The sequence below is a fragment of the Leptodactylus fuscus genome, chromosome 1 (genome assembly GCF_031893055.1).
Source record: "Leptodactylus fuscus isolate aLepFus1 chromosome 1, aLepFus1.hap2, whole genome shotgun sequence".
Taxonomy (NCBI): Eukaryota; Metazoa; Chordata; class Amphibia; order Anura; family Leptodactylidae; genus Leptodactylus; species Leptodactylus fuscus.
This window is the reverse complement of record NC_134265.1, coordinates 126,581,354-126,605,922: the sequence shown is the minus strand read 5'-3', so window position 1 is coordinate 126,605,922 and position 24,569 is coordinate 126,581,354. Positions and strand designations below refer to the sequence as shown.

The 24,569-nt window shown below is 42.9% G+C and overlaps 1 protein-coding gene across 1 annotated transcript in view; it reads left to right on the top strand.

Moving 5' to 3' along the window:
• Positions 1–17,522, top strand: part of GAL3ST1 (galactose-3-O-sulfotransferase 1) — a 59,507-nt gene extending 41,985 nt beyond the window's left edge. The window contains exons 2-3 of the mRNA XM_075276658.1: positions 10,886–11,019; positions 15,984–17,522. Coding sequence (XP_075132759.1) covers positions 10,886–11,019; positions 15,984–17,130 — 1,281 coding nt within the window. The 3' untranslated portion in view covers positions 17,131–17,522. The remainder of the gene's footprint in view (positions 1–10,885; positions 11,020–15,983) is intronic.
• The last annotated feature ends 7,047 nt before the right edge of the window (positions 17,523–24,569 follow it).

Here is a 24,569-nt window from a genome sequence, read left to right as displayed (position 1 = left end):
AAACACCGCTCCAAATCGACTCAGGCATTCATGCAGAGGAACAATTACAATGTTCTGGAATGGCCATCCCAGTCCCCAGACCTGAATATCATTGAACATCTGTGGGATGATTTGAAGCGGGCTGTCCATGCTCGGCGACCATCTAACTTAACTGAACTTGAATTGTTTTGTAAAGAGGAATGGTCCAAAATCCCTTCATCCAGGATCCAGGAACTGATTAAAAGCTACAGGAAGCGACTAGAGGCTGTTATCTTTGCAAAAGGAGGATCTACTAAATATTAATGTCACTTTTCTGTTGAGGTGCCCATACTTTTGCACAGGTCAAATTTTGGTTTAATGCATATTACACATTTTCTGTTAGTACAATAAACCTCATTTCAGTCCTGAAATATTACTGTGTCAATCGGTTATTAGATATATCAAACTGAAATGGCTGTGGTAAACACCAAAATATTTAGAACTAAAAATGATTAAGATTAATAGGGGTGCCCAAAGTTTTTCATAGGACTGTATATCTATAAAGCGTTGCTGATAAAGATGAGCGAATATACTCGGTCGAATACCTTCGGCGCATAGCTCCCGCTGCATAAACACTCGAATTTTTACTGCCCCTCCCACCTCCCCTAGCACAAGCTATGCACCGGAGGTATTCGATTGAATATATTCGCTCATCTCTAGTTGCTGAGTGTTAGTCAGTGACATACGTACATTATTGACTAGAATCTGCTCAATTTTTTCCACAGGTTTTACTTTTTTTCTTTCTAATAATCTAAATTGTAGTTAGAATTGCTTTTTTTAATTTGCTATTTATAAAAGTATCTCTCTATATAAAAAAAATACAGGTAGCTTTTAGCACAAGGTCTTATATATAGGTAAATTTCACAAAGTTTTTTTCTGTTGAAGCATAACATATACACAATAAATAAACTTTTTAAATTCCTATTTAAAAGCACAACACAAATAAAAAAAAAATGTCCCAAAGCTCTCAAACATACCAAAGACTGTATTCAGCAGGGGAGGCTTATTTCCTAAAGGTAAACACACTACAGTCCACAGCCAACCATCATTAAGTATATGTCTGGAAAATTCAAACTTTTAGGAAATTACCTCCTTTTTGAGATGAATGGTCAATTGCAAAAAAACTAGAATCTCTCATGCTGGATATCCTATTTGTTTGCAATTGAGGCATAGTTCTTACTGACCTCTGACACAACAATGGAGAACAGGAAAATTCCCCATTTCTCAATTTGTCATCCTCTTCCACTGTTGAGTGACTCCATAGAATGTGCCCCAGAACAATTGCTGAGACAACTCCTGAAATTGATGGCCCTATGTGGATCCCACACACTGAAAATTATGAGCCTCAGATTCTGTGGATAGGTTAGGAATCCAATTTTTTTGTCTGAAGGATCCACAGAAATTGATTTTTCCAGAAATGTTTTTTTTTCGATGATTTCATAAATTTTATGGCGGCTTAAACAAATTTGTATGCCCAGCAATTACTAGAACAAAATGTCACTTTTTCAGATGCTAGGCCCAAGAGTTGGACCCCTGGAAATGCAGCAGAGATTAAAATATTCTGTGGTCTTGTCCTGCACATAGGTATAGTAAAGAAACCAAGTAGTAGACAGTATTGGAGTACAGATGTCTTGTATAACACTTCAATATATTGAATAGTCTTAACCAGGATACATTATGAAATTATCCGAAAGTTTCTGCATTATAGCGATAATGCACAGAGCTCACATGAGCTGCCTCCAGCTTTGTCTGCATATTCAAAATTAGGCCAGTTATTGACCACTTCTCTGCCAGATTTGCTGCATCATTCATTACAAATCAGAACATTTCAATAGATGAGTAACTGATCATTTTCAAAGGGAGGTTGAAATTCTGCCAATACTTGCCCAGTAAGAGTATATGGTACGGCATTTAAATGTACAGACTGTGCAGCTCAGGGTACACCTACAAGTTTATGACGTACAGGACACAAGAATCGAGGCCCCAGAATGCCCCCAAACCGAGGAGTCACTGATGAAATAGTGTGGGATTTGCTGCACCCTCTGATGGACCAGGGTTATTACCTCTATGTGGAGAACTTCTACACCATCATCCTATTCTTTAGGTGCTTCAGTTCCACAGGAGCTGAAGGTTGTGAAAGACTGTGCAAAAATCAAAGAGGCTTCCCTAGGGCACAGGTTGCCCAACCACCAGAAAGGATGAGAGCAAGGCACTCTAAAATGAGGACATGTTGGTCAAGTATAAGGCCAAAGGGGATGTGCTTGTACTGACGACAATTCATGGTAACGGCAGCAACCCTGTCCCTCTACAAGGTACTAGTGCCATTACCCCCAAGCCATACTGCATCCTGACATATAATAAGTACATCTGATCTATCTGACCAAGTCCTGAAGCCGTATATTGCCATGTGAAAAGCAAGAGTGTGGTACAAAAAAAGTGCTGTGCACATCATACAGCTGGCAGTGTATAATGCTTATGTACGATCATGATGTGCAGCTAGGAGAAGAAGATTCTTTGAGTCTCAAGAGGAAGTTATGAAGGCCCTGATATCTTGGGGACCAGGAAGTGCAGGGCTGTAATTGATAAGTAGTGAAGGGGTCAAAATCTTCAGTTGATCATGGAGGTTTCAGGCACCCACTAATCAGATATTGATTTGGAAAGTTTATTATTACCTCTGATGACATATTTGAATTCTTTAGTCACCCAGTAATCAAATAACTAGATTTCATTTTTATGTATGCACGAAGAAATTGCATTCACAGTGACATCCTATTATTCCTCTATAGAAGCTAAGTTGGCTGAAAGGACAGCAAGGTGCAGGAAGTGAAATTCTGTGGCTGCCATCCTTGGTAGCAGTGTGTATTGTCTTAGTAGAGATAAGTTGGCATGATTTTGATTTCCTATATAGCAGTCTCTATTGTGAGACTATAAACTTACTGAAATTTTCAGGTCCTGGAGTCTGGAGGCAGCACGCAAATGGATTAATATTCTCCTGGGTACCATTAGAAGAAACTGGCAATAGAAAAAAATTTACATAAATTATTTAACTATGGACCTCTTATAAGGCTGAAGAGGCAACACCACATATTACTGTATGTAGCAATGAAACTATATTTAATGGTGGGTAAGTTGCGCTGCCTCTGGACTCCAGGAAATGAAAATTTCAGTTAATAAATTATCTTATTCAATTTCATTCGTTCACAGCACATATATGGGATTTGTAAAGCAGTGATGATTTGGATGGAATCCGAGAAGCTTTTATTAGCATGATTCTACCAAAGGATAAGTCCTCCATGCCAAGCTATCCACCCTGCAATAGCTGAAAGTGAATCCAGGTCGCTTTTCTGCAGAACTGGTCCTGAGAGATGTGACTTACCAGAACTCTAGCCAAGACATTGATAAACAGTTTGGCTGTCCGATGCATCTGGAACTCATGACTGTTAATGGGTTGATGACTTGAAGTTAGTTGACATGAGAATAAAGCCGCTCTTGCTGAGCGAAGATCTTGCTGAACTGGAAGTACCCAACATCTTCACCTCAATGTAGGAATGGCTATAAGAGAGATATCATTAGAGCTATTGCAATCCACTTGCTTGTCCACGATCTTCCTGACAATTTTGTGTTAGATGGAATTGAAGGAGTACAAAAAAAAATTGTCCAGCTGATGAATATTTCATCTATCGGTACACAATGGCCACGATAAGAAAGAAAAAGTTAGTTTTTAAAGGGCTTGGAGAGATGGAGGCTCCATTGACTTGAGGGAAGATTCAGACTTTATTTTGCAGGGAAGAGGGTACTGCTGGCGAGCCAACAAGATTTCTTGTTATGTGTGGCCAAATGTGAAAATTAGATGAGATTGACCTTAGACCACTGACTTAATTGTTTATAAAGATCATGTTCTGGTTCTTTTCTGCTTGTTTATGTAGTAAAACATGGCTAAAATGTAATTGTTATAGAGATGGAAAAAATGAACAAAAATCAGCTTAATGAAAACATCACAGCTTGTGCGGTCCGGCTTTGATAGCCCAAAACCATCAGAGAGTCAGAATAGAGCAGATATTATCAGCTGAGAATATGACATAATACAAGATCACACAGTTAATGTAATTTACAGTATCTGCTTTGATCCACAAAGTCTTGCATGTCCGACTTTGTGTCCGTTTTTTTTACCTGGACACAAAGTAATTTAGTTCACACGTGAAAAAAGCCTAGCTGATTTTGTCACTGATTTTTCAGCGTCGCTTTTTTTGGACACTGTTTTTTGCATTGGACGCTGTTTTTGACACTGTTTTTGACGCTTTTACAGTCACTCTTTTTTTGAAGCTTTTTTTTTTTTTGCACTACAAAAAAAGTACATGATAAAAAACCGCTAGCGGTTTCCGTCACTGTTTTTGCCAAAACAGCTGCAAAAATACGCAACCAAACACCGCTAGCGGTTTTTTCAGCGCCCCATAGACTCCAATTCATTTTTTCAGGCGTTAAACGCCTGAAGAAAGGTCATGTCGCTTCTTTTTCTGCTAGCAAAAAAAGCTAGCAATAAAAAAAGCTAGCAGAAAAAAAAAAGCTAGCAATTCACATAGGGCTACATTTTATGGAGGCTGATTTGGCCGCGAAATCAGTTGTCAAAATCAGCGTCCATGTCCCCGTGTGAACTAGCCATGCAGGACATTGTGTCCAGTTAAAAAAAAACAACGATTTGCCCGCGGTCAGACAGAAGACGTACATGGGCGGTAACCTTTGCAAACCCATTCAAGTTTCCAAGTGTCCAGTTTCACAGGGCAGAAGACTGAAACTAGCCGGATTGCACAAACTGGACACCAGGCGCAGGTGTGAAAGCACCCTAAGATTGGTTAAATTCCTTTTGTACCTGTAACCATTATTATCAAGAATTCGCTGTAGAGATGAGGTAGGGGGCCCTGGACAAAAGATTGCACTGGGACCCACAATACTGTAGTTACGCCACTGGTTCAGGCCAGTAAATCTGGCCAACTTTCACAGCTGAAACTGTCATGTGACGGAGGTGGTAGGTCTACTAACTAAAAAAACAAATGCTTTAATTTATGAAAAATAGAATTTTTTTTCCAATGTGTTCATGGTGTGCAGGAAGGCTCAGGTAGATGCCCACTACCCAGCGCTGTACCTCTAATGAGGCGACGTGAGGCGGCCACCTTGGGCGGTGGACCGGAGGGGGCGGCAGCCCGGACATTTTTTTTTCCTTACTTTTTTTCCTCTGAACCAGTGCAAGGAGAGCTGCCGCTCTCCTTGTGCTGGTTCAGACGACTACATATCAGCGTAGGGGGCGTCATCACACCACCTATGCTGAGACGCAGATGTCTTACTGCAGGGAAAAGAGGATGCGGCGGCAGCGGGAGCAGCACTCATGTCAGTAAGTATAATAACTTTTTTTTTTGTTTTGTAATAGGCCGCTACCTGCTGGAGTATCTCCAGCAGGTAGCAGCCTATTTACCAACCTCCCCAGACCTGCTCACTGCCGCCCCCGCTTCCCCTTGTACTATAGGCCGCGGAGGGCGGTAGTGAGTAGGCCCGAGCCCAGGCCGCAATCCCACTATCACTACTATTATACTTGGGGATCCTTTCAGACCCTCGAGTATAATTATCGGAGCCCCAGGGGAGGTGAGGGAACATAATAAACATTGTTACTCACCTCTCTGGGATCCGATGTTACTCCTAGCAGACTTCGGGGCTATATGGTAATGTGTCAGACGTCGCGTGGTCTGGGATTTTACCATATAGGCCCTAAGCCTGTGCTAGCTGTACCATACAGGCCCAAAGCCTGTGCTAATAGTAATAGCCTGTTACTGCTAGCACAGGTTTTGGGCCTGTAGGGCAACAGGCTGTTACTGCTACCACAGGCTTTGGGCCTATATGGTAATATCCCAGACCCCGTGACATCTGGGCATTACCATATAGGCCCGAAGCCTGCTAGGAGTAACATCGGATCCCGGAGAGGTGAGTAACAGCTGCGGAATCTGCCGGAAGAAAGGGCATGTCGCTTCTTTTATCTGCAAGCAGGAACAAACCGCTCAAGGAAAAAGGAACCCATTGAATTCAATGGGAGGTGTTTTTTCTTAGCTGGATTCTGACGCGGAATCCGGCCCAAAAAAACCCGTCTGAACCCGGCTTTAGAGTGATAGTAAGATGTTTGTGTATGTGCATAATTGTGGTGAAGTGCTTCGCCAGAACAGTGTGGAATACTCCACATAAAATAATTCATTCAGCACTCCCTGTACACACAAACACTGTGTACTTAGGAAACTTGGCACGTTACTAGGTCAGTAATCTAATACAAAAAATAAATTGGCAGATATTCAATGGCAATGGTAGGAATTTAGTGAAAGTAAAATTGTAATAACCATATCTTCTCCAATGAGAGTGTCAAGCAGGATTAAATGGTCAGTTACTAACAGAATTTCTGCCTTGGCAATGATGTATATTGCCTGTATAAATCATTCACTTTAGGCTACGTTCCTCCGATGGACCAGAACAATGGAGAGGCAGCGCTAGTGTGAACAGTGTGAACCTAGCGTTACCTGTATTTTTTTGTTGAAGCACACTGAAGAATCTCCAGACCCTGTTAAGGGAAAAGGTGGGCATGGTACTGACACTATAAATGAGGGCTGGCATTCATGTCGGCATGTTGTAAGCATTTGTGCTAAAGCTGGGGACATTATAAGGCACAATGGGCCTCCCAGGAAATTATTTCATGCCACATAGACTATATTTTCTTACAGTTTCTTTATCGTTGGATGTCACTAACAGCTCTCACATTATTATTGGGATCTGTCTCGCCAATATGGTTGAATCAGCGGCTGCCACAGGGCCCTGGACATTCTGCGAACCCCACAGACACTGCTATTATACTCGGGGGGGTCTTTTCAGACCCCTCCAAATATAATGATTGGAGGGCCAGGGGAGGTGAGAGAACATAAAAAACACTGTAACTTACCTCTCTTGCGCTCCAGCAGTCTGCAGGCATGTTTGGTGACGTCCCAGACGTGACGTGGACCAGGCCATGAAGATATGCTGAGGTGATCCAGGATTAAAGGGGCTCTATCAGCAAAATTATGCTGTATGAGCCCCACATATGCGTGAATAGCCTTTGAAAAGGCTATTCAGGCACTGGTAATGTTATTTTAACAACCCCCCCGGTTTTAAGATAAACCAGAAAAACATATATGCAAATTATACTTATCGTGCACGGTGGCAGTCTTGCACTGTCCGACGTCATCTTTTGGCACGTTTTCCTCTTCTTTCTGCGACGCCCTCCGGTCCTGGCTCTTCCCCTGCTTCATCATCCTCTTCTTCTGGCAGGATTGGTTCAAATCCGGCACGTGCGCAGTATCGCTTGCCTCAAGGACGCGAGCATACTGCGCACACGCCGGATTTGCGTCAATACCGCCGGAAGAAAAGGACGATGAAGCTGGGGAAGAACCAGGACCGGAGGGCGTTGCAGAAAGAAGAGGAAGGCGTGCCAGAAGATGACGTTGGACAGTGCATGACTGCCACCGTGCACAGTAAGTATAATTTGCATATATGTTTTTATGGTTTTATTTTAAAACGGGGAGGGGGTTAAAATAAGATTAGCGGTGCCTGAATAGCCTTTTTATTCACGCATATGTGGGACTCATACAGCATAATTTTGCTGATAGAGCCCCTTTAAGAATGTCAGGGAGAGGGACAGCAGGTGTAAGAGTGGTGCAGGTGTAAGTAGGAGCGAGAATCAAGTGGTTATGTGTGTGTGAGGTGGAAAGCTTGCAGGTTTGGGAGTAGTTCTGCAGAGAAGGTCGGATGGTTGGGTAGAACAGATGGAGTGATAAAGACTTTGTTACCAACTGTAGTGGTTTGGGGTTGAAGAGTCACTTTTAAAAGTAGGGGAAGAATAACAGTGATAAGGTGGTAAGCATTCTGATATGTGATGTTATATAATTTTGAATGGGTTTTTGCAGTTACCTTCCGTTTTAGTCAGTGCATCTAGAGTTGCACTTGGAGATTATATTGAACTAACTTATACGCTTAAATATAAACCAGGGATGCGAATACATGTGGGCTAGTGGAGATAGAATCAGAGACAGGGAAGGAACAGGTGAGAAATGTAGGGGAGTACATGACTGTCTAAGGCTGAGTTCACACAGAGTTTTTTGGTCAGGAAACTGACTCAAATTCCTCCTCCTAAAAACACATCACCATAGGACTGTATGGTGAGGCGTTTTTTGGCGGAGGAATTTGAGTCAGTTTCCTGACCAAAAAACTGTGTGAACGCAGCCTAAGGGTGAATTCACACTGAGTAAACGCTAGCTTATTCTGAACGTAAAACACGTTCAGAATAAGCGGCGTCTAAAGCAGCTCCATTCATCTCTATGGGAGCGGGGATACGAGCGCTCCCCATAGAAATGAATGGGCTGCTTTTTCACTCCGTGCAGTCCCATTGAAGTGAATGGGGAGTGCCGGTGTGTACGCTCCGGCATGAGCAGAGCTTGCCGTATACGCCGGCACTCCCCATTCACTTCAATGGGACTGCACGGAGTGAAAGAAGCAGCCCATTCATTTCTATGGGGAGCGCTCGTATCCCCGCTCCCATAGAAATGAATGGAGCTGCTTTAGACGCCGCTTATTCTGAACGTGTTTTACGTTCAGAATAAGTTAGCGTTTACTCAGTGTGAATTCACCCTAAGGGTGCATGCACACTACGTAACGCCGGGCGTGTATGAGAGCCGTACACGCCGGCGTTACAGCAGACTGCCGAACACTTCCCATTCACTTCAATGGGAGCGCTCGTAACAGCGGCGTTTACGAGCGCTCCCATCGAAGTGAATGGGAAGTGTTCGGCAGCCCTGCTGTAACGCCGGCGTGTACGGCTCTCATACATGCCCGGCGTTACGTAGTGTGCATGCACCCTTAACACAGCGGGAGAATAGAGGTTGTGTTCAGAGTTTGAAATACAAACAAAAGCAGGATAACACAAATAGCACAGAGGTGACAATATAACAAGCAGTGTGTGTTATGCTGGGAGCAGTAGTGCCTTAGCTTCTTAGTACAGATGGAGAGACATACCAATAGCACAGATGTAACAATAAACTAAATAAATACATGAATGAAACGCTTGTTTAATTTCAGGCTAATTTCAGATGGAGACGTTTTGTTGTTAACAAAGCCAGTGATGAGAAATAGTCTGGGAGGGCACCTGTAGCCCCAGGACTAAAAGCAGTTATAACTACAACCAGGTACATGGTGTATCACTCTCCTAGTAATGAGAAATAACCTGGAATTAGTCAGTGTTAAGGAAAATACCTGTGAATCTGAGACCTGACTGCAGTTCTAACAATATTTGGTACATAGTGAGTGAAATTTATCACTCCCTCTATGCCAGGGTCCTGTCTTGTACCAGTTGTGAGCCACAATCTGCGCCTTGCCAGCCACTATATGCCAGTCTTAATACATTTGCCCCAGTGTGTAGGGTTTAGAGGATACCAAATTAACATACCCAGATAGCTAATTTTGGAAAGCTTGGAGAATGCTTAAAAATGATCCAGGACACCAAGTAATGTAGAATTTGTCTTCCAGCCTTTATACCTTGCCATAATTTCATCCATTTGTTCTACATTAGAGGATTCTGGAGTTATTATAATAGGGACACAGCAAATTTTATTTTCCAGTGTCAGCAAATTGCCAGACTGGTGGCCTGCAGAAAGAATCTGGTTAGCACAAGAACATCAGCTGTGACAATTTATGCCGCAATTGGCATTTAAAAAAAAACTTGCAAATCCAATGTTGACTGATATAGGGCCTGTCCATTAAGGTACAACAAAGCACAAATGCATCATAGATAAAGAAAGTTATTAAAAAAAAAAAACAACCAATAGCAAGTGCAAACAACGAGAAAGAAGCCCACAAGCAGCGCAATAAATAACCGCCATTTTCATTTATTCATTGCATGTGCAGGCCAAGTTATTTGTGGTATGACCTATGAAATTCATACATTTAAATGGGAGTATAGCAGCTTAGGCATCCCTGTTAAACTAAGAATAGCGCCATGTAGTGTTATTAAGCACTAGTGCCATCATACCTTTTAATAGAGGTGCTCGCAGCACCAAGGGTGTGTATTTCTGAGCCCGATCACCATCAATTATGCTGCCCCACCACCCAGACCTGCTCCCCTTACTCTGAATGTGGCGTCAGCTTAAAGGTCTATTTACATTTCATGTACATATGGAATTAGCAGTTTTTACGGACAGCATACAGATCCATTCATTTCAGTGTATTTGTTCATACGTTTGTTTCTTTTCACAAACCATGGATCCATAAAAAAAATAAATGGGTGCTGTTTTTTGACCAAGAGGTTGATGCATCAAAACAATGCAAGTCTACTGGTTTATGAAAAAAATGGATTGCCTCTATGTGTTACCTGTTTTATCCACAGACTGAAACATATTGACAAACATAGAAATGCGTTGAATGAAAGTATGATCTTTTTTCATGGATGTCATAAACAGATAAAGCACAAGCAGGACACGAACCACAAATGAGCAGGATCCGGTGCTGCGTGTGAATGACCTGGTTGTGTTATGTGTTCATTTTCATTGCTGTAGAAAAACAGCACTTGTGATAGCGCCCTGGAGTAGCAAAGTTACTTGGGAATTCTGCTTGTTTTCAGTTACCAGAGGTCACAGTAAAATTTCAGTATTTCTCCTGCTAGGCAAATTCTGATCATTGGTCACTGTCATTATCAAGGTTGATTGGTGACTTGATTTGTCTTGATCTTTTGCTAAAATAAGTAAAGTAATAAGTTACATTTCTGCACTGACCACTTCTCAGTCATCCATAACAGCTTTATGCACTTTCTTTTCAGATGATGTGTGTACGGACCCAGGGCAAGCTCTGTCGATCAGTATGGAAAGGTTTGGCCCTAGGAACTCTTCTCACCACTTTTTTGATCTTGCTGTATTCATATGCAGCTCCTCCACTTATCTTTAGCAGCACAGAGTGAGTAATACAATTGTTTACTTCCACTTTATTCTTATTATCAGTAATTGAAAATAGTTATGCAACATTTTCAGGAGTTAATAAGCCCGTCATTAACTTTGACTCTTCTGAAGATCCACCTCTGCCTTCAAGTGCAGGTGGATAGTTTCTTTGGTAGTATTGGTAGCTGCATTTGGTAAGAGAAGTACTTCGGTTGCAACATGCCCAGTATGTTATCTACTCATAGTCATGGAAAAAACACATATATATGCAAAAACAAGGCATCAAAAATGGTAAGTTCAAAACATGTAAGAGTATAAATGTGTCAAAAGACAGAACTACCATGTTAATAAAAGTCCCTCTGACGAAGCCGACATGGCGAAATGCGTGTCGGGGCGCGTTTACATTTGGTAGGTCTTTTTTCACTATTGCATGCATTACTTTATATTCCTTGATCTTGGGTTGGCTGTATTTATCCATCGATTTAATATGACTATTGGAGCTAGTGCTCATTTATAGAGATGAGCGAGTAGTATTCTATCGAGTAGGTATTCGATTGAATAGTCTAATATTGAGGTCTACTCGAATCGAATTTCGAATTTTCAAATATTTCACTACTCACTCATCTTTACTGTATACATTTTTTTTAATGTCACCATTGTCCTAGTTCCTGTCCCACCTCCCCTGCATAGTTATTAGTGTAAAAAAAAAAGCACCAGGAAAGGTGGGAGGGCAATCGAATTTTTACTGTGTTTACCGCGTGGTATTCGACAGAGTACAAGTATTTCGAATACCGTTGTATTTGATCGAATACCTTCTCGCTCATCTCTACTCATTTACCTTCATAGGAATTGTATTCATATCTTGTGGCTGCATGTCCAGCCACCTGTATTTATGTGAAATGTTTTGATATGTATTAGACCTTCCTTATGTTTCTTTTGGAAGTACTGATTCCCCTTTGATATATTTTTGTGTGTTGTTCTTTAATACATGAATTTTCAATAAAAACTTTGTATTTTATTAACATGGTAGTTCTGTCTTTTGACACATTTATACTCCTACTCGTAGTCATGAAAGAGTCACAGTGAATGGTCATATTAGACTTATGTCCTTGAGGCAGGGATACGTCATTACTGTCTCTCCCTGCTGCAGAGACATCAATCATGCAAGGATGGGCATGTTTATGGAACACTCACAGTGACTCTCCAGCGGAGAAGCCGCACCTCCATAACTGCACGCCATGATCAAGAATTTACTTGCAGGAACAAACAGTATATAAATTATACTTGTATAGAATAGGCACAAATAGTGTCTTGCAACCTTAGGCCGGGACCCACATAGTGTAAAAGCAGAGATTTTGCAGCAGTGGAAATTGCAGCATATCAATTATGTCTACGGAAATGATGGCATTTTCAGTATAGTTATAATTGTAGCAGAAAGTCCAGAGATGAAAACTTTCTGTGGTCATTCTGTGAAAAGCAATTTTGGAAAAAACGCTGTTTGTTTCTACTGCAGGTTTTTCATGTAACGCTTTTTAGCTGTGGCTCGCAATGTGGGACCTTAGCCTTAAAGTAATAAACTGAGTATGATAAAAAGTTTGTTTCTTCCTCCAACTCCCACCCAGTCCTAAGTTGAACATAGTAAGGGTATGTTCACACGGAGTTTTTTGCAGGCAGACTTTGATGCGGAATCCAGCTCAAAATCCGCCTGTGAAAATGTCTCCCATTCATTTCAATAAATTATCGCAAAGTGCCAACTAGGCAATGTAACCATGGCAAAGTGCCCCCACACAGTATTATATGCTGCATATTAGGCTCCACACACAGTATTATATGACATTAGGCCCCCACATTGCATTATATGCTCCACAGTAGGCCCCCCCACACACAGTATTATATGCTCCACAGTAGGCCCTCACACTGCATTATATGCTCCACGGTAGGCCCCCCACACACAGTATTATATACTCCACAGTAGCTCCCCCCACAGTATTATATGCTCCACAATATTCCTCTACACACACACACACACACAGTATTATACTTACCTTATACTTACCTGATGTCCCACAAAGAGCAACCGGGCGTCCTCCTTCTTCTGACTGCAGGCGCTGACGAATGACGTCATCGTGCCTGTGTCGGGACAGAGATCACATTCTGCAGTCAGTGTAGGCCACGGACCCGTGGCCTACACTGACAGCTTTCAGCTGTTTGCACATTTGGTACATGGTTTGGGACTGCCCTAGCGGCGTTTCCATCCCATGGTACCCCGTCCTTAGGCCTCTTAGACAAATTGGAACGGCCTCACTAAACACAAATATTTCTGTGGGAATCTCTGTTCAAAGCTATAGCAATTAGGTGGATGGATGAGAAACTCCTGAGCATGAGACAATTGAAGATGTTAGTAAACAACACCATCCGATATGATAAGATAATATACAAACATAGAGCCCAATAATGTATGGGATACATGGTGCAACTCCCCAGTGACTCATCCTTCCCTCAGGTTGCTGAGACTCAAGCTGTCTTCTAGATCTTTCACGTCTCAGTAATAGCTGTCTGAAATAGTAGGCAATAATATGCAATGTAACACGTAAATGTTTATTGAAATGCTATAAACAGTATGCATTAGAAGCATAATAAAAGCAGAGAGCTTCCATAACCATGGTGAGGTGGGGGAGGGAGGATGAAAGTACATGGGGGGGGGGGAGGTAGGACATAAGAGGAAAGAGAAAAGTTGTGGACATAAAGCAACAAACCACATAGTATGAGTCAGGTGATAACTGACTCCAGTGTGAGGAACAGTAACAGGACAGAGAGCGAGCCTCTCAGTAGGCGCATGAGTACTAGTATGCACCTGGAGGGGAAGTAGACATGCGCACACACAGAAGGGGTAGTCAGGTGGGAATGGGAATAAGGCTAGGGGGGTAAAATGAATGGTCAGTGCGCCATGTTTATGCCAGTGTATAATCATAACCACAATAGCAAAAATGGGCCTATGTTGTTCACTTCCTCTGTCATGCCTCCTTGAAATTTATGTGTAAATTGAGAACAGGGTCTCAGCTGGAGTGTCACTATGTTCTCTTTCTCTGTCCAGTCAGTCTTGCCAGTGTTAGATTGTGTGTGACACACAGTTGTCAGGAGGAATAACAGAGGAACAACACAGCACAGAATTATAAGAATGAACAGGTATGTCAGGAGACTTGAAACTCACTGAAGTCATTACTCCAGCCCTAACCCATCTCTTCAATCTGTCCCTAGCCAATGGATCCTTCCCCTCTTCCTTCAAACACGCCACAGTCACACCTATACTTAAGAAACCGTCCCTCGACCCGTCCTCTCCAGCCAACTATCATCCCATCTCACTGCTCCCGTACGCCTCAAAACTGCTTGAGCAGCACGTCCAGTCAGAACTCTCCTCCTATCTCTTGTCCAACCTGCTCTTTGACAGACTTCAGTCAGGCTTCAGACCTCATCACTCAACTGAAACTGCCCTAACAAAAGTCACTAATGACCTTCTAACCGCCAAACCCAAGCGCCATTACTCTGTCCTCCTCCTCCTCGACCTCTCCTCTGCCTTTGACACAGTCGACCACTCCCTATTGTTAAGAAATTCTCTCATCCCTTGGTATCTCAGACCTGGACCATTCCTGGATCTCCTCATACCTCACCGACCGCACATTCAGCGTCTCCCACTCACACACCACACCACGCCCTCTCTCTGTAGAGGTCCCCCAAGGCTCCGTCCTAGCACCCCTCCTGTTCTTCATCTACACCCTTGGCCTGGGCCAACTCATAGAATCTCATGGTTTCCAGTACCACTGCTATGCCGATGACACCCAAATATACATCTCTGGACCAGACATTGCCTCCCTGCTGGCCAGAGTTCCAGATTGTTTAACGGCTGTAGCCTCCTTCCTCTCCTCCCGCTTTCTCAAACTCAATATGGAGAAAACGGAGTTCATCATCTTTGCCCCACCCCGTATGACCCATCTATCAAAGTCAACGGAACCCCACTTACCCCTGTCCCACAGGCCCAATGCCTTGGAGTAACACTGTACCCCGACCTATCCTTCAAGTCACACGTTCAAACCACACTTCCTGCTGCCTCCAACTCAAGAACATCCACCAAATCCGCTCCTTCCTCACCCCTGAAACCACTAAGACACTCGTCCAGGCCCTCATAATCTCCCGCCTAGACTACTGCAACACCCTTCTCCATGGACTCCCAGCTAATACCCTCGCCCACCTCTAGTCCACCTTAAACTGCGCTGCTTGCCTAATTCACCCATCCCCCCCGATCTTCATCAGCTGCTCCCCTCTGCCATTCCTTCCACTGGCTACCCATAGCCCAGCGAATTGAGTTCAAGCTACTAACACTAACATACAAAGCCATCCACACCCTAACCTGTCCCCTCCATATATCTCTGAACTAATCTCCTGCTACCTGCCCACACATAACCTCAGATCCTCCAACGACCTCCTACTCTGCTCTGCTCTCATCCGCTCCTCACACAACCGCCTCCAAAGATTTCTCCTGTGCATCCCCCATATTCTGGAACTCCTTACCAAGACACATAAGACTGACCCCCACAATCACAGGCTTCAAGAAGGCCCTGAAGACTCACCTATTCAGGAAGGCCTACAACCTCCAATAACACTATCACCACACCACCATCTGAACAGTCTCCCCCTCACCTTCTGTCTCTATTCTTCTTCCCTCAGACTGTAAGCCCTCGCGGGCAGGGCCCTCTACCCCATTGTGCCAGTCAGTCACTGTTAGTTTTATATCTGCCTGTATATTTTGTGTACTGTATGTAAACCCCCAAATGTGCAGCACCATGGAATTAATGGTGCTATATAAATAAACAATTATAATATTAATGGGTGCTGTGGAAGGTGAACGGCCTGTTACATGGACTAGATATATAAATTATAAATATAATTGCCTGTTTCATTGTTTTTGTTTATTTTTTTTCTTTTCAGAAATCCGACATCCTTCCAATGTCATCCATCTTCACTTCCTAATTTCCCAGTATCCAAATCCAATTCCACTGAAATGCACTGTCCTCAGCGCCATAACCTTATGTTTCTTAAAACTCACAAGACCGGTAGTAGCACAATCCTAAACATTTTGTTCCGCTATGGAGAGAAGCATCACCTTCACTTTGCCTTCCCTCGCGGACGCAATGATTTTGACTACCCAAGCTATTTTCAGCATTGGCAAGTTGAAGGATACCATCCTGGCTCATGCTTTAATATCATTTGCAACCATATGCGATACAGCCATTCTGAGGTGAAAATGTTGATACCCCCAGATGCAGTATTTGTCACAGTGCTGAGGAATCCAGCTCTACTGTTTGAGTCCTCCTTTCAGTACTTTGCACGTGTTATACCCCTAACTTGGAAGTTACCAGGTGCTGGAAGTGAACAAAAGATGGATGCCTTCCTGCGCAACCCAAAGGATTACTATGATTCCAGCGGATTCAATGCTCACTACCTGCATAACTTGCTAACATTTGACCTGGGCTATGACAATGAAATGGCAATAGAGGACCCCATGGTATCAGACTTACTTAAGCAACTTGATAGTCGCTTTCATTTGGTCATGCTGTTAGAGTATTTTGATGAGTCTTTGCTGCTTTTGCGTGACTTGATGTGTTGGGACATGGATGATATACTTTACTTTAAACTTAATGCCCGAAAAGACTCTAGTGGCTCCCGTTTGAGCCCAGAGATATGCCGACTAGCACAGGAATGGAACGCACTAGATACACTTATCTACCAACATTTCAATGCAACATTCTGGAGGAAGGTAGAGGAGTATGGTGTGGAGAGAATGAAAAACAACGTCCTGGAATTACGGAGGAGAAATGACGAACTTAAACAAGAATGTATCGCAGGAGGTGGCCCTGTGGATGCCAGCAAGATAAAAGAATCTGGACTACAGCCATGGCAACCCTTGGGGCAAACATCTATCCAAGGATATAATCTCAGAAAAAACATTTCACCCAAGCATAGACAGCTGTGTAGGAACATGCTGACCCCTGAAATACAGTACATGAGTCGGCTGGGAGCAGACCTGTGGGTGACACAACTGTGGGGTAACATTAGGGCACTGCTGAACTGGTAACTGGTGGGGGCAACCGATGGGCTTTGTCTACAGTATTTGAGATGACCGCATGTGGGTCACAGATAACAGCAGGGTGCTACAAAGAATGACAGCTTTGTGATAATGTGGTATTACAACATTTGAAGTATTTTTCTAGAATCAGTATTTTTAGGCAGGGTATGTTAACTGTGTTAAGCAGACACTACTGAACAGGGTATCTCTGTACCAATGAAACTCTGAGAGAATCATTAACTGTGCACTCCTTCTGTTCACACGGCTCTGACTGTCACGTCACATGGACAGCTGGGAGGATGTTATGAATATAGTCTTTATGAAAGATGACAGGGGCGGATAATGTATCTTTATGGTCATGTATGAGGCCCCGGCTCTTAGACTGAATTGTACGTGCTTTAGACTAACATTCTCCATTTTTTTGTAGTTGTTTTTGAATTTTATCGCCATTTATCCATTTATTTATCGCCTCCCGACAAGGTGACTCTATCCATTAGAGAAGCCTCACTTTTTCTCACAATAAAGACTATAAACTGACCTCATTTTACAATTCTGAGATCTCTGTTTTAGAGCCTGTGTTTATATAGTGTTACAGATGGCATAAATGTGCAGTCACTTGAAGCAGCCAGTTACCGGTAAATGTTATATTCACTCCTAACATGTCTATTTCTAAGAAATACCTGTATTATCTATGACATTCTGAAGTACAGTATCTTTTCACCATTCTGCCATGTTTAGATCTGCATTTTGATTTCTGTTCTTCTTGTCTGTCGGAGGACCAGAAGAACGAATAAAAAAAACCAGACAAAAATGGATCCCGACAATGATGGGAAAAAAACAGAGCTTAAGGAACTCCATAAACTATAATGGAGTCCGTCTGGTGTCTGTCAAGTGTCAGGTTTATTATTAACAAAAATTTCCGAATGAGAAAATCTGCCTTGCAGCGCTTTTTTTTTTTTTTTCTGGTGATTTTTGACATGGCCTTCCTCTATTATTTCTCCTAGAAATTGTTAGAGATCTACTTCTCCATTTGTCAAAAGTCTGCCCCCTCCCATAACTGGTAACACTTGGCTGTCAAGTTATTCATACTTTTCTAGCAGACATAACAGACGAACAATATGACACGTCATCCTAAGAAAAGATGCTCCAGAATTGTTGTGTTGTGGGACATACATGTATTTACAGACAGGAGGGAGGACAAATCCTCTTGAGACTATTCTGTCATGCACTGAAATGAATATTGTCTGACTGGTTGCAATCGCCATGGACTATGACTGTATGTACTTTGTTCTTATTTAATTTTTTTTTTTATGAAATAAACCTAAAGTTGTATGGTTAGAATGCTTCAGAGTATGGTACAGTGACATAAGCAAAGAAAAATGTATGGGCTTATCAGGTTCCATGTCTGTGCGGTCATTGTGCGGGGTGGTCAGAGAGCAGTCAGTGGGTGTAGGTCTGTGACTTTACTACATACTGAGGATTTATCTGGCCATTATGTCATATAGCTGTGCAGGCATACTATATACTATGAATCCTACTGAGCAATGTAGTGCTATCAGTGGTACTAACTGGTATTAGCAATGGTACACATATTCGCTGATATACCTAAAGCTGAGAGGAGAACTAGAAATACAGTATGTTAAATATCAAATATAATTGAATGGGTGGTTTTACTGGATTGGCTTCTTGTTCAGCAGCTTTATACTGTACATTGTAGAAAGCCATTATTTATAGAAGAGTATTATGAAGGAAGAAAGTATGTAAATTTATTATTCATACCAGCCAAACCAGGGGCACTTAATTTGTAAACTTTTCCTCCCATGGAGAATTGCCTGTAAAATATGTTTATTCAATGAAAAATAGTGCCGTCCCCCAAGGGAAGCAACTTGACTATTCTGTACATTACTGAACTATACTTTCTCTATGTTAATTCTGCAACTCTAGAAACATCCTACTAATATTATAAATGTGAACGTTTGTGTGTTTGGATGTTTGTGAGTTTGTATGTTTGTTAATCACGCTATAACGCCTGGACGGATTTGCGTGCAATTTTCCACAAACATAGTTTTCCCTTAGGATTGAAACATAGGCTACTTTTGGTGCCACTAAACTACATGGCTTCCTAGCAGGAGACTCACAAAAGCAGGACTCCTAGCCCCAGCTATAGACTCACACACACTGCCTGGCATTTCCTGCCTCAACCTGCCTGCACACTCCTTACTGTCACCTCAGGAGTAGCCCTCACTCTACTCACTCACATTTACATATAGCTTTCCACTATATAAAACATGGTCACATGGTCTGTATTACTACATACACAATATAACAGATCACATTGTCTGTATTACTACATACACAATACAACACATTACATTGTCTGTATCACTACATACACAATACACCACAATATAACACATCACATCACATTTGCTAGCCCACCAAACTTTTTAAAGCACTTTTACAGTTTCACACGTCTGTGTCCGCCCAATTCTCAAATCACCGCAGACGAAGTCGCGGGTAAAAGCTAGTATATACTATAGTAAGTTAGCAATTTGCCATAATATATATTGTGAAGGACCATAAGAAAGGGTCATAAGCTGGGGGGGGCATAAAAATCATAAATTGATGGGCAAAAAAGGGAGTCATATACTGGGGGGAGGAGGTCATATATCGTGTGGTAGGACAGAAAAAGGGGGTCCTATATCATATGGTGGGCTAGAAAAAGGGGTTATATACAGTGTGGGGACCAAATAAAAGGGGTCGTATACTGTGAAGGGGGCCAAATAAAAGGGGATATTATACTATGTGGGGGTCAAATAAGATGATTTTTTGATCTGCACATGAGGGGGGTTGTCCTATAATTTTAATTAGTGGGGGCCCATCACACAATCATAGATAGCCTGGTTGAGTATCTTTTTTGGGGAGTTGTCTTTCTTTAGTTCTCCTTAGGCAGCAAAGAGACTAGGTTCACCAATGCCCTCTGTCTGTATTGCTTACTTAGATAGATTTCAATGGGACAGCACTGCAATACCTACACTTGCTGGTACAGTTTGTACACAGTACAGCGAACCGTTCTGTCTGGATACCAGTGAACTGCATTGGTCCAGGATGTCAGTCCCCTACAGATCTAAAATCAATGGCCTATCCTACAGATCCATCAATGTTCATTCTGTTATGCTTTCTTCTTTATATAGCTGGGGTCTCCTGAACACAACATGCCAGATATGGTCTCACCAGCACCCAGTGGCGTAACTAGGAATGGCGGGGCCCCGTGGCGAACTTTTGACATGGGGCCCCCACCGACACCGAAGATCTCGACCGAGTCCCTCCTACGCATTCCTGCGCGCTCTATTATGTCCCATAGTGGCCCCTGCACACAGTATTATGTCCCTTAGTGGCCCCTGCACACAGTATTATGTCCCTTAGTGGCCCCTGCACACAGTATTATGTCCCTTAGTGGCCCCTACAGGACTAAATACTGTCACCGCTGACCGCTATACCAGGACAAATTGTGGATAAAAAAAAATCTGGTCCTGTGCATTACAATTTAGTAACTCCATGTGCCTCATATTAATAACAGTTAACCCTATCATGTCCCTCACATTAAGCCTTGTGTACCTCACATAAGAGTTACTGATATGTGAGAGACATGGAGGTAATAATAAAGTATCTTCATTACTATTACCCCCAAATGTCTCACATATCAGTAACTCTTATGGTGAGGCAAACAGGGGTTAATGTGAGGGAGATGATGGGGTTAACTGCTATTACTATGAGGCACATGGAGTTACTAAAACACAATCCCCCCAAATGCCTGATAGTAATAAGTATAGTAACCCCAGTACGTACCTGTGTAGCTTCAGTTTCATTTTCCTAGAGCAGCTTCTTCCTCTTCTCTTCTGTGCAGGACGGCAGGGATAAGCCCCGCCTCCTCCTCTCATTGGTGGGCAGAGGACAGCAGAGAAAGGGAGGGGGGAGAGAGGGGGGAAAGTCCTGCAGCGCTGACAGGAGCCAGACCTGCAGCTCCTGTGTGTCAGCCGTATACTCGGGGGTCCGAAAAGACCTCTGAGCATAATGATAGCAGCAGTAGCAGCTGTCACCGGGCCCCTAATGTCCCGGGCCCTGTGGCAGCTGCTACCGCTGCTATGGTGGTAGTTACGCCACTGCCAGCACCCCATGCAGCAGCACAACAATTCTTCTCTTCCTACCAGTTATACCACTAGATATACAGCTAAGTATCCAACTTGATTTCCCATCTACATGACCATTGTGAAATAAAGTTACACACTGCATAAAACCTGTGTGGGGTGTTATTCTAAATGCTACAGGGGTAGGATGCCTACTCAAGTACCCAATCAAGTACAAGGTGCCACTAAATTCCCCTTTTTACCTTCAAAATCCTGCCATCAATGACCACCATGGATAGGTGGAATATCAGCTGCATGTGGAAGCTGCAGCGTGGGGATGCCGTCTTATTGTTTCTCACTCTGGCCCTCATTGTCTTATGTACATTCTTTAACTGTTCATATATATCCTTTAGTGTCCTAGATATCTCCTATTAAACCTCTTACTGCATCACAAACAATTTTGTTGTTTATTGGATGTTCATTTTAACAAATTGGTTGTGTAATACACTTGTAAATCTTGCTGTTGTAGTTGTATCCATGTTAATACAATGCTCTACATTTGCTGATGGCAGCTATGTCCAAGCATTGTAAACTGGTAGAAAGTAAAGAAAATTATACAAGGCAACATATAAAATATTATTTGTGTGTCTTTGTAAGAGTAGCCTTACAACACGTTTTGACATTAGTTTTGGTAAGCACATGAGAAATGTGCTGCTGAATGTATGGAACAAAGATTTGAAGCTATATGCTTATACGCTCATATACTGGGTATATATATTGACTCTTAAATGGTCACTAACTTTCAAACAATTTAGTCTCATTTATTAGTGCATGTGATTCTGGACCAAAATATATTAGTAATGTTGCTGCTTTATGGCTGAAAAAAAGTCTCTAAAATTCCTACCACTAGGTGACTCCATTCTAGCTAATTTGCTGTTCACTCCCTGTTACTAGGGAAGTCCCATCCATAAATACCATTCAAAAGAAAGACATGTTCACAGTGAGTGGAGGGGGGAGGGGCTTGGCTTTCTTTATACAGTGAATGGCAAAGCACAGCACAGAAGCATAACCCAGATCAGTGAGTATATTTATTTCTAAATTGATGCTTGAGTTATTGCTGATGGGATGTTGGTTATAGACAGCAAGCAGCTTGCGTTCAGATTTCTCCTTTACTGTGTCAGATAGCTTTTCACCTGCATCATGCCTTGTATTTGCTGTCTTTCGACTTCCTATGTTATGGACACTTTGGCTTTCCTCACCTATTTTTTTGATGATTTACAAGTAAAGAAACAGTTACTACTAGTAGTAGTTATAATGGATAGGGGAGGGGGCAGACTGCTCCTTACTGTACACCCCATGGCCTGAAAAATGTAAACTGTGCTACAGCCATGATGGGGCTATTATCAGCAGAAAAACTTAGGACACCATGTATGGAGCCTTTTGTGCAGCCTTCTGTGCTCCACATTATTGGTTCTGTGCCCTGCTCTTCAATGTTTCCCAAAGTGGGATGAGCAAGGCAGAGGTCAAGACAGATTGCAGTTGGGATGCCTTGGCACAACAAATTTATTATAACTCATGCTAGAAATCTGACATGACCTATACCAGAAATCATAAAAAGAAAGTTGCATTATTCGCGACTCCCACGGTGTCCTCCATCATCATCCGGACTCCATAGAGTCCCAATTCAAGGACTACTATACTAAATTGTACAACCTCATACCCCTCTCAGGTGCTGACCCTGCGTTCTAGGACATTGCCCTATGATCGTACTTGGGCCCTTGCCCCCTCCCTAAGCTCTCACCCTCGGCGATTTCTACTCTGAATGCTCCTGTCACGGAGGATGAGCTTAGCACTACCCTTAAAGGGGTTGTCCCACGTCGCATACTCACCCGTCTTCGTTTCTGTGAAATCTTCTGTCTTCCGACTTTGTTGCGTCATTGGTGGGCGGGGTCACATATGCAAAGCCAAGCGGCGAGATGCCGCTGGCCCTACGTGCACGCTCATAAACCAGTCTAGCCTTCACAATTTAATACAGACCCGACATCCGCCTCTCTATTACAGCGGGTGCCGGGTCTGTATTCACATTGTGAAAGCTAGACTGGTCTATGAGCATGCACACAGGGCCGGCGGCATCTCGCCGCTTGGCTTTGCATATGTGACCCCGGAGCGGAATAACAGCATCGCTTCTGCCGCTGCTGGCTTCACGCAGGGCAGGAGCGTAGCGATGTCGCAGGCACCTGTGCCGGCGTCTACCCCTCCCCGGCATCCGCCTTTCTATTACAGCGGATGCCGGGTCTGTATTGGCATTGTGAAGGCTGGGGAACTGACTGGTCTCACCATCTATGAACGCAGGGCCAGCGGCATAGAAGTGACCCTGCCCACCAATGACGCAACAAAGCAGGAAGAAAGAAAATTTTACAGCAGCGAAGACTGGTGAGTATGCGACGTGGGAATACCCCTTTAATCCTACATATGCCCTGTTTTGTGTCTTGTCTGTCTCTTTGCCTCTTTGCCCTCCTTGGTTATCTACGATTGTCATCAATGTACACACACAGTTATAGTGTCAGTACAATATGCTGAATAATATTTTTTTTATTAGACCCCATCATTATAAGATAAGATAATCCTTTAATAGTCCCACCATTGGGAAATTTCAGTGTGTTATAGCAGCATGATAATACTGCTACAGGATGATAGCAGTTATACACTCACCGGCCACTTTATTAGGTACACCTGTCCAACTGCTCGTTAACACTTAATTTCTAATCAGCCAATCACATGGCGGCAACTCAGTGCATTTAGGAATGTAGACATGGTCAAGACAATCTCCTGCAGTTCAAACCGAGCATCAGTATGGGGAAGAAAGGTGATTTGAGTGCCTTTGAACGTGGCATGGTTGTTGGTGCCAGAAGGGCTGGTCTGAGTATTTCAGAAACTGCTGATCTACTGGGATTTTCACGCACAACCATCTCTAGGGTTTACAGAGAATGGTCCGAAAAAGAAAAAACATCCAGTGAGCGGCAGTTCTGTGGGCGGAAATACGTTGTTGATGCCAGAGGTCAGAGGAGAATGGCCAGACTGGTTCGAGCTGATAGAAAGGCAACAGTGACTCAAATAACCACCCGTTACAACCAAGGTAGCCAGAAGAGCATCTCTGAACGCACAGTACGTCGAACTTTGAGGCAGATGGGCTACAGCAGCAGAAGACCACACCGGGTGCCACTCCTTTCAGCTAAGAACAGGAAACTGAGGCTACAATTTGCACAAGCTCATCGAAATTGGACAATTGAAGATTGGAAAAACGTTGCCTGGTCTGATGAG